At 37.2% G+C, this 11,277-nt stretch overlaps 1 protein-coding gene across 1 annotated transcript; it reads left to right on the forward strand.

Annotated features, from left to right (window-relative positions):
* Positions 1-8,436: 8,436 nt before the first annotated feature.
* LOC149074651 (uncharacterized) lies at positions 8,437-9,325 on the forward strand. The gene is made up of 4 exons (XM_089247365.1): positions 8,437-8,517; positions 8,646-8,833; positions 8,928-9,031; positions 9,147-9,325. Exons 1-4 carry the CDS (start codon positions 8,437-8,439, stop codon positions 9,323-9,325), a joined length of 552 nt encoding a protein of 183 aa, XP_089103491.1.
* Positions 9,326-11,277: the final 1,952 nt, after the last annotated feature.

Genomic DNA, 11,277 nt, shown 5'->3' on the forward strand with positions numbered 1-11,277 from the left:
AACGAATAAAAATAGGAAAATTACCCTGCCAGATACAACAAACCACAAACAATTGGCTGAAAACTTTAATGCAGATTTTATAAATCGAAACTTAGATAGTGAGGATTCTAATATAAGTGCTTCTCGAAACTGTGATAGCAATGCATCGATATCTTCAATGATGATATCTGGCATTGGAAACAATGATTTACACAAGATAATTCAGAACTAAATGAACATAAAGCGACAGGATATGATGGTATAACAGTAAAAATGATCAAAATCATAGCCAGATATCATAATGACTTGTTACTATACCTAATAAATACTTCACTAATAAAAGGAATTTTCTATCCCGAGCTCAAAGTTTCCATCGTGTACCCAATTTTTAAAAAAGGTGATAAAAACCTTTTAGCAAATTATAGACCTATTTCAGCACTCCCGGTTTTTTCAAAAATAGTTGAGAAAAGTATGAAAACAAAATTGATTAGTTACTTGAAACGTATAAACTTCTTTGCTGAGAATCAATACGGTTTTCAAACAGGAAAAAGCACTGAAATGGCAATCGCAAAAGTGAATGAATATCTAAACCAGAGCTTCAACAACAATAATTATTCAATAGCAGTTTTTATCGATTTAAAAAGAGCTTTTGATAATGTAGATCCATCTCTGTTATTCCATAAGATGGAGAATGCCGGAATTCGTGGTGAACTATTGCGGTGGTTCGAGATGTACTGTTATGGACGAATACAGGCAGTCTATATAGAAAATGAAAAAAGTGATTACCTTGAAATAAAAAAAGGAATACCTCAGGGAACAGTACTTGGCCCCACACTTTTTCTGATATATACAAATACAAATACAACGCCACAACAGGCAAATTGCCCAACGAGGTGGCTGACTTAAGAACATCATGGATCCCCGAGCCATATTTTGGAGGCCCTACCTACTACTGCTACACCACACATGCTTACAACTTCTTGTATATAACTCCAAAAACAAACAAATACCTTGTTCAAAAAAGTATAAATTACCTAGGACCAACTATTTGTAACAAATTCGGAAAAAAATTATCAGACCTTAGAATAAACTAGCTATAATACCCGGCGCTGCCCGGGTTTTCTTCCATGAGGCTGTTTGGATCACGTGATATCTCCCTCTTTCTTTGAGGGACATGCAAACCGTGTCTAAGTTAACCAATATGACGACTTCCTGAGCGACTTCATGAAATAAACAAATTTAGATTTAAAGAAACATAGAAACGAATATATATTTTTTTCCTTTTTTTAAGGGGCGCTAGGTATTTCAATCCCCCCCCCCAAACTTCAAGTTAATTATCTGCCTGTTTCAGCTTTCAAAAACGCTTAATTGAAGCTGTGGAATTTCTTCGATGTACTTTACGGGCCCATAATTCATTGTAAAACATCCTAAACTATATGAATTTATTCAGTTGAATATCAAAAGACAATACGGAGACATTATTTTTCATGCTTGAGAAGATATAAATAAAAAGTTGAAATCAATGTTATTGCATGAATGTCTAACTCAAAAGTAGGTCCGGCTAATTACTTCATTTTTAATCTCCTGGGCTTTGTATATCTCTAAGCGAACTCGATATTTCAAAAATTGAGAATTCAATACAATTTTTAAAATTATTGATGGGGCGGGAAATCCCACTAAATTCCGCATTTCTACAGTAAAATCGACAATTTTAGCACTGATTTCTATGAGGATCACCCTTTTCCTGACTTTCAAAGCGATGCTGATGATGATTATGACGTCTGTTCAAAAAGCCTCATTACTGAGAGTATATTGATAATGTGGCAAACCATTATAAAGGCATAAACTATTATACATATACTAACAGGATTAAAGAAGTGACAAACCGTTGTAAAGGCATATACACGTCTGAAACGCATTGCTAGGGAACCACGGTAACCAAAGTAAACGTTCGGAAAGTGATTGTTGAGGCCCAAAAACCATTGTTGCCGGACAGTTTTTTGCCCATTTGGGGCATTTGCCCTGGTCTGACGAAATTTTAAAGTAGCCTATCGTTCAAGTCGGGTCCCATTTGGTATATATGCAAAATTTGGTGACGATCGATCTAAAATTGTAGATTTGTATAGAGAACATACACACACACAGAAAATCAATTTTATACAAATACAACGCCACAACAGGCAAATTGCCCAACGAGGTGGCTGACTTAAGAACATCATGGATCCCCGATCCATTTTTTGGAGGCCCTACCTACTACTCCTACACCACACATGCACCCCAGGAAACCCCCAACGAATCGGTACATGCGGGAATGTGCGTGTGCGTGTAGTGAAACCTGACGTGAAGGTTCTTTTTGTTTCTCTGTAATGCTTGTTATGTGTAGTGCTGCCATCTGCCACCAGTTTTTCTAACTATGAGTGAAGTGTTATGATTGAATGATTTATCGTTGTAGGACTGTTGCTCTCTGTGGCGAGACTTTTTAACGGGGAGATCGGCTCGCATTTGCGCCTTGAAGTTGGGAACCACAGAAAACCAACTTCATGCCGACCGCCACTGTGGGGTTCGAACCCGGATCCTCGCATCGCGAGTCCATCACTATAACCACTCGACCACCACAGCGGTTATATATATATAGATAAACATCTCAAGAAAGAAATCTTCACATTCTCAAACTCTATAACGAATTTTGAAAGGTTTATTGAAAGTATAAATAGGTAACCAAGGAAAAATTTGAAATATCTAGAATAGTAGTAGTATGGGCAGCGCTTTGGCGTAATTTTTTGGCACGCTCCATCTCCGGGGACCTTCCGTCTGACCTCCAGGTCTTATCACCCCCCCCCCCTATTCTTCGTGGGGGAATTTTCTTAGTGATGATAATGTTGCTTTTCTTTTACTTCTGTTGATGGTGCTTTCCATTAGTGTACAAATTATGCAGCTTCATGCGTTCTCCTAAAGTCATTCTTCCGCTTTTTCGAGGCTTAGTTCGTCCTGGACTGGAGTATGCGGTAAGGTTTTGGAGACCATACCTACAGAGGGACATAGACTTGATTGAAGGGGTGCAGAGAAGAGCTACGCGGGTCCTTATTGGCACACAGGGCTTGAGTTATGAAGAGAGACTTCATTTTTTGAATATGTTTACATTGGATGAACGCAGGTGTCGAGGAGATATGATCGAAGTTTTCAAAATTTTCAATGGGATGGATAGGATGGACCATGAACTTTTAGTACACCGCCAATCAACTGCTTTTACAAGGGGACACCAGTATCGATTGGTGAGGGACAATGCAAGGTTATGGTGTCGCAGGGAATTTTTCTCTAATAGGGTTGTTAATAAATGGAATAGCTTACCCCCGGAGGTAGTAAATTGTAACGCAATTGACACGTTTAAAAAGAAATACGATAAACATGTTGGGGTAAATCGAGAAGCTATCCATTCTTAGAATAAGACAACCATAAGTATTCTTTATGGGCATTGTATAATATTTTATCATGTGTATATATTGTTTATAATTTGTGTTAATTGCATTTTTAATGGGGTTGCTGTATTTTTGAAACATATGACATCCATATTTTTATGGGCATCTTTTTATCAGCCACCTCGTTGGGCATTTGCCTGTTGTGGCGTTGTATTTGTATTTGTATAATAATTACCTCAATAGAGGGATCGTTCATCATCTTGTGAAAATCAGATGCTTTAGTCACGTATGACAGTTGTGTCTTGTTCTCCTGCATGCCCCAGCGACCCCAGAAGCTGGAAAAAAGCGATCATTGAGTATATATGAACGTTTAGTATATACGGTAATTAAAAATTGTTATAGATGGTTTTGAAATTTTTTACCTATTCAGACACAATTTAGCCACCTGACGTCGACCTGGATTGATTTGGATATTTCCAGGCTCCAATTTTATGCCTTCAACTTGGTCATACTGCTTCACGTATGAGTTTTTCTCCTCATTCGTGACACAGTTTGACGGCCAACCAGAGGACTCTTGTTTGATTTTGAGGAAGGCGTTGATGTATGGAGCAAAAAGACCCTCCCTAAATTCGTCGAAATGATAAACCTAGAAAAAACAATCCTAATTAAAAAACAAAAATAATCGCAGAAAACATCAAAAATAATTATGGATTAGAAAAAAAAATACCTCGTATATCCTTTTCACCACATATCCTTTTTCAATGGCCTTCTTGAGTTCCTCAGTCACCCAGGTGCCCGTGATGCATCTTTCCTCGTCGTTGTGATGGCATTCTTTTAAACGTGTTTCCACACACGAACGACACAGGGGAAAGGTCAATTTTCCACCGGATCTATAAAAAATGAAATATATGATGATAAAAATAATAAAAAATTTTATGAAAAAAATATGTTAGATTGGGAATACGTGAAGGTTACGTTATAAAAAAATTATAATAATACCTGTATGGGAGAACGGGCAGATATAAGCCCCTTGGTGGTAGTGCTTTGCACTTAATGATGCTAAAATATGAATTCAGCTGTCCAAAGTTCTCGGTAATTATCCGGGGATGTCCAATTGGATATCTACAATGAAAGAAAAAAACGTGTAAAAAAAAAGTAAAGGTAGCCATATTTGTTAAGTTATAAATTTTAAAGTACTCACTTGCAGTATTTGTTGACCCACGGGTACAAAGACGTGAAGTCGATGTATTTTGCGGTGCCTCGATAGAAGAGTTTGGTGGCATTGGTTCGTCCACCATAGAACGCATCCCCGGGTGCCAGCCTGTCGACAAAGTGAAAATCCACCAAGAAATTTTTCAGATCCCCGTTTGTTTTCTTCAGAGCATTGAAATCATGCTCCCACATGACTTCAAGATTGAAGCCGCCTTGACGGAACTTTTGTTCTTGCTCTAGTGTCTTCTTGTGGAGTTCCCACATATACGTATGAGTACAGGGGTTCACCATATCTTTCTCGAAGCACTGTGGACAACCGTGCCAATAACACCCTGAAAATAAACAAAGCATATATAATTAAAATGAAACATATGTAGTAAAGCAAACAAAGTAATAAAATTAATTAATATTACTTACCATGAAACAAAAACACGGTGTTTGTTTCCTCGCAAAACCCGTCTACGCTGAGACCTAGCACTCTTTTTTCTCCCGTCCCGTTTCTGGAATTTTGAATGTTCAACCCTAGGTAGGACAACCATTCAATGCTAAGACGACTGCTATTGGTATTGTTGACGTAACCATTAATGGGCACCATCCCAATAGTGCCTTCATCGATGTATTTTGACCTATAGGTCGCCATACAGGCCGAGGCAATGGTGAGGTACTGGAATGGGTCGACGCCGGTTAATTCCAAGAACTCCTTACGAAACTGCAAGCAGCATCGACGAAGAATATCAACGTCTGACCTAAAAATTAAGAACATAGTGTAGAAATGTTAAAAGAATGGAAAAAATAATCTAAACGAATAAAATATACTCAATATGGAGAGAAACAACTTACTTGCAGTATTCGTACATTTCGTCTTGGAAGACGAAACTCTCGTTTTTCCTCTGTTCGTACCACTCGTGGAATTTCGCCTTCGTTTCGACGGTGAAAGCTTCCGGATTAAAGAAGTTCATGGAAGGGAGGGGTCCATTGTAGTCTTGGTTTTCCGGTCGGTTGAAGAGATGAGGAAAGTACCCTTTCTTCAGTTCTTCCAAACCGAAAGTTTTCGGCAGTTTGGACAAAGCCATAGGGAGAAAATTGAGGCTGTCGATAACTCGGATGTTGAGAGTGTCCAGCCTCAAAGCCATTATTTTGGATCCACACGGGACAACAGAAGGTTTGACTCCTTGCTCTAGGAGATATCTGTAAAGAAAAAATAACACTTGTGTTATAAAATTACAAAATGCATGCATAATAAAACAGTAACATGCTATTTATGTAAACATTTTCAAAATATTGAAAAAAAACTTACTTGAGCAGGAATTGACCATCGAACCCCTTCATGTTGTGTGCGATAGCGGTGTACCCCTTATGTTCTTTGCGAAAGAGCCAGGCGCAAAATTCGTTGATGCTGTCATATCCGCTGAAGACAGCCTCTTGGCCATCCGCATATTGTGCCACGGCAAAGTTAATCACGTGCTCGCCTGAAGATTGATCCGTCTCGAAATCGAAGAAGACGAGCTTGTCGGAGGGGGCTTTCACCTTCTTCTTCTTGAGGGAGCAGAGGTGTCGTTCGTCATGATGGAAATTCTTGCAGTTGCTGCAATACTTCTCGCCACAAACGTGTTTGCCTCGAGACCGCTCCTTTTCTACAAGAAAGTTCTTGCATGTCGGGCATTCGTAGAATTGCTGGCAGTATGTGGTGTTTTTGCCTCCAAGACTCTTGTGTCTTGCAAAGCAGTCAACGGATCTACATCTCCTGTGGCAGTCTTTGCAGGTTTGAGATGTCCCAACCGTACATGTATCGGCAAAGCAAGTGTTACATCGGACTGTGCATTTGTGTTTCTGAACATGGTCGTAGGCCTTGTCGCAGTCCACACAGTAGAAATTGGAACCGTGGAATCCTTTAGGTGACATGATGAGGTCATAGTGTCCATCACTGAGTAACAAAAATATTTTTCTGTCTTTCTTGGGTGTCTTGTATACCACCTTCATTAAAAAACATAAATACGAAATTATTCAAAAAAAATTCATGAATATATAACATACATATATATATATAATGTTCATTGAATAGTACTTTTTAGTAATAAAAATTACCCGATAAAATTCTTCTGACGACTTGACGAATATCTGGACATCTAGAATTTCGGCAAACTTGGCGATGGCATTAAAACCACAAGGACCTATGGGAACTTCGACTTTTTGATATCGGCATTCTAGAGAAAATGTAGTATATCTTTAGTCAATACTATGAGGGAATCTTTTAAATGGTGATAAATAAGTAAAATAAAATTATTAGTACCTCTACTTTTCGTTCCCATTTGATATTATCAGGCATTGGATTGTTAGATTCACCATCGAAAACATTCTAAAAAAAACATAGATTTAATACGCTATTTATTATTATTATTACACAAATACACACACGTGCATTAAAAACAAGCATTCTGGTGTTGACTGTAAAGGCTTCCCACCAGACCTAAATGCATTATATATTGAATATTTTCTCTACAGCAGAGAGAGAGAGAGAGCTAACTTATTTATTAGATATGTTATCACAGTTCTTGGGCGTTAACGCCTTACTGGCCGTCGCCAAATCTAAGCCCCCTGAGTGAGCTTGGCGAAAATGCTTTATATCACTCTTCGAGAAAGATATGGTGAACCCCTGTACTCATACGTATATGTGGGAACTCCACAAGAAGACACTAGAGCAAGAACAAAAGTTCCGTCAAGGCGGCTTCAATCTTGAAGTCATGTGGGAGCATGATTTCAATGCTCTGAAGAAAACAAACGGGGATCTGAAAAATTTCTTGGTGGATTTTCACTTTGTCGACAGGCTGGCACCCGGGGATGCGTTCTATGGTGGACGAACCAATGCCACCAAACTCTTCTATCGAGGCACCGCAAAATACATCGACTTCACGTCTTTGTACCCGTGGGTCAACAAATACTGCAAGTGAGTACTTTAAAATTTATAACTTAACAAATATGGCTACCTTTACTTTTTTTTTACACGTTTTTTTCTTTCATTGTAGATATCCAATTGGACATCCCCGGATAATTACCGAGAACTTTGGACAGCTGAATTCATATTTTAGCATCATTAAGTGCAAAGCACTACCACCAAGGGGCTTATATCTGCCCGTTCTCCCATACAGGTATTATTATAATTTTTTTATAACGTAACCTTCACGTATTCCCAATCTAACATATTTTTTTCATAAAATTTTTTATTATTTTTATCATCATATATTTCATTTTTTATAGATCCGGTGGAAAATTGACCTTTCCCCTGTGTCGTTCGTGTGTGGAAACACGTTTAAAAGAATGCCATCACAACGACGAGGAAAGATGCATCACGGGCACCTGGGTGACTGAGGAACTCAAGAAGGCCATTGAAAAAGGATATGTGGTGAAAAGGATATACGAGGTATTTTTTTTTCTAATCCATAATTATTTTTGATGTTTTCTGCGATTATTTTTGTTTTTTAATTAGGATTGTTTTTTCTAGGTTTATCATTTCGACGAATTTAGGGAGGGTCTTTTTGCTCCATACATCAACGCCTTCCTCAAAATCAAACAAGAGTCCTCTGGTTGGCCGTCAAACTGTGTCACGAATGAGGAGAAAAACTCATACGTGAAGCAGTATGACCAAGTTGAAGGCATAAAATTGGAGCCTGGAAATATCCAAATCAATCCAGGTCGACGTCAGGTGGCTAAATTGTGTCTGAATAGGTAAAAAATTTCAAAACCATCTGTAACAATTTTTAATTACCGTATATACTAAACGTTCATATATACTCAATGATCGCTTTTTTCCAGCTTCTGGGGTCGCTGGGGCATGCAGGAGAACAAGACACAACTGTCATACGTGACTAAAGCATCTGATTTTCACAAGATGATGAACGATCCCTCTATTGAGGTAATTATTATGCATGCTACTGTTACATACTACTCTATTATTCATAAAATGTTATTTCATTTAATACTTGATTTTGTCAAACTAATATTTAAAATGATATCTGTGACCAAATTATTTATTTTTTTCAGGTCAAGGATTTGTATCTCCCCAGTGACAATATAGCTGCAATAGAATGGCGGTACAAATCGGATTTTATACCCCAGACTGACCGGACCAACGTTTTTCTGGCTGCCTTCACGACAACATGGGCCCGTTTGAAGTTGTATTCCGAGATGGAGAAGCTAGGCGATGCTTTGCTGTATTTTGACACCGACTCGTAAGTTTCTACATAAAAATATGATACACACATATATTTTTTAATTTTTAGGTACCGTTTTTTTATGTTTTTTTTTTTTTTTTTTAAATTTCAGAATCATCTATGCTAGCAATGGGACCAATGATCCATTATTGGGCGATTTCTTGGGCCAATTCACAGATGAGCTCGACGGTCATCACATCACCGAATTTGTGTCAGGTATTACAATACATTAGTCGTTTATAATTATTTTTATCAACAAAAATATTGTTTTTTCATTCACAAAAATCTTTTTCTAAATTTAAATGTAGTCTCATTAATTTTATTATAACAGGTGGAGCCAAAAACTACGCCTATAGGAGGTCTGATGGAAAGACGTTCTGTAAAATTCGGGGTTTCACCCTAAACTTCAAAAACTCGCTAGAGTTAAACTATGACTCAATGGAAGCGCTGGTCCAATCTATGGATTTTACCACGAAGGTCATCATTCGAGACGAGTACAAAATAACATGAGAGGTGAAAAGAAGACGGGCATAACCAGAGCGGAGGAGAAAAAGTACGGCTTTGTATACGATAAGAGGGTTCTTCTGCCTGATTTCTCGACTCTACCCTACGGCTACTAATATGTATATTGTTATCTGAAACAATAAAAACGTTGACATTGAAAACTTGTGTACGTGTGTTTTTTGTGTGTATTTGTCTCTATTTTTGGTAGTTAATCTCCTACAAAAAAATGGGAAAGAGGGAAAAATAACGTCATCGCACTGAGACGGTGGGAATTGAGCGTTTTTTGGATCATTTCATAAATAACTTGTAAATATTTGTTTATAAAAGGTTCTAATCTGAGCCCCAGAGTGAAGCTGCATAATTTGTACACTAATGGAAAGCACCATCAACAGAAGTAAAAGAAAAGCAACATTATCATCACTAAGAAAATTCCCCCACGAAGAATAGGGGGGGGGGGGGGTGATAAGACCTGGAGGTCAGACGGAAGGTCCCCGGAGATGGAGCGTGCCGAAAAATTACGCCAAAGCGCTGCCCATACTCTAATCGAGTGTGCCGTTTATTATATATAATATTTATTAAGCTCTAGGACGGACCAAATGGGTCCCTAAGAGCTGCATAGTGTATGTTTTGTTTTTTTGTTCTGTTGTCTTTATTTTATTTTGTATATTTGTGTCCATGTATTTATGTGTGCTGTTTTGAATTATTAATAAAAAAAATAATAAAAATTATAAATTTATGCTAAAGAGTAATCTTGGCCATTCTCGGTTTGATGAATTTATTTATCTCGAGAATATAATCAACAGCTTTACAAAATGAATCGCAACTAAGCCTACACAACAGCAAGCTGCTTTTAAACCTTGGATTTCACCAGAACTCAAGTTCTATATTAAGACCAAACAAAAACTTTACTTAAAATCTAAAGATATCTATTTGATATTCTGATACAAACAGCTTACCGTAGTATTACATCATGTCAAATCGAAAATAAAACTAGCCAAATGTACTTATTTTCAAAATCAGTTCTTAAAGTGCAATTCACCTTTCAAACGTTGGAAATTTGTTAATAAAATATTGGGAACAAATAAAAAAACCCTGTCACGTTGCCTTCAGGTACTAATATGATTCGAATAGCAAATGAATTCAATGCACATTTTATAAACATTTCGCCTCTATCTCGCCCAACATCTGATTTCAGAAACTATATTTCTAATAACAGCAATTCCATCTTTCTTTACCCAACTACACCTGATGAAATTGTTAGATAAATTACTTATGATCTTTACTAAGTTCCGAGTACTGACCTAATTAATTCTAAAATGTCTACCGGGTGACACTATTGTGCTCCTGGCCGACTTGATTAACAATTGCATTGTAAATGGTGTTTTCCCAGATTCACTTAAATCTGCAACTGTTTTATATTATTTAAATCAGGTGATAAAAATGATTTTAATCATTTTAGACCAATCTCTATTCTGTCTTCTATCTCCAAGATCTTTGAAACCATTCATTTTTACCTAATCATAATTTATATTCTGAAAATCAGTATGGTTTCCTCCCAAATAAAAACACTGAATCTGCCATCCTTAAACTAACTTCCTCTGTTGTACATAACTTTGATGCAACAAGAAAGACTGTTGCAGTTTTTCTAGATATAAAAAAAGCATTTGATAGTGTAAATCATGAAATTCTTCATAAATTTGTAAAACTCGGTATCAGAGGTAATGCAATTAATCTTTAGAAATCTTATTTACACAATAGAACACAATCTGTAAATGTATTACAAGCATTAGTGATCCCATGAAATAATAAAAGGTATTCCTCGGGGCTCGGTACTCGGCCCACTTTTGTAAACTTGATATTGAAGGTGAAATAATTGCGTTCTCGGATGACGCGGTTCTTCTCTTTTCTTCTTCTGATTATTATTAACAATATTTTGGAAGGATTGGTAATCTCCTAAA

Source organism: Pholcus phalangioides, unplaced genomic scaffold (genome assembly GCF_987345545.1).
Source record: "Pholcus phalangioides strain wild (caught in Gottingen) unplaced genomic scaffold, Ppha-v1.0 ptg000017l_1, whole genome shotgun sequence".
NCBI classification, from domain to species: domain Eukaryota; kingdom Metazoa; phylum Arthropoda; class Arachnida; order Araneae; family Pholcidae; genus Pholcus; species Pholcus phalangioides.

Bases quoted from the DNA above. Each gene is read 5' to 3' on its own strand.
- LOC149074651 (XM_089247365.1), top strand. From the start codon at position 8,437: ATGCAGGAGAACAAGACACAACTGTCATACGTGACTAAAGCATCTGAT. The intron at 8,834-8,927 runs GTAAGTTTCTAC...TTTAAATTTCAG, and splicing joins CTGTATTTTGACACCGACTC to AATCATCTATGCTAGCAATG. The intron at 9,032-9,146 runs GTATTACAATAC...TTATTATAACAG, and splicing joins CATCACCGAATTTGTGTCAG to GTGGAGCCAAAAACTACGCC.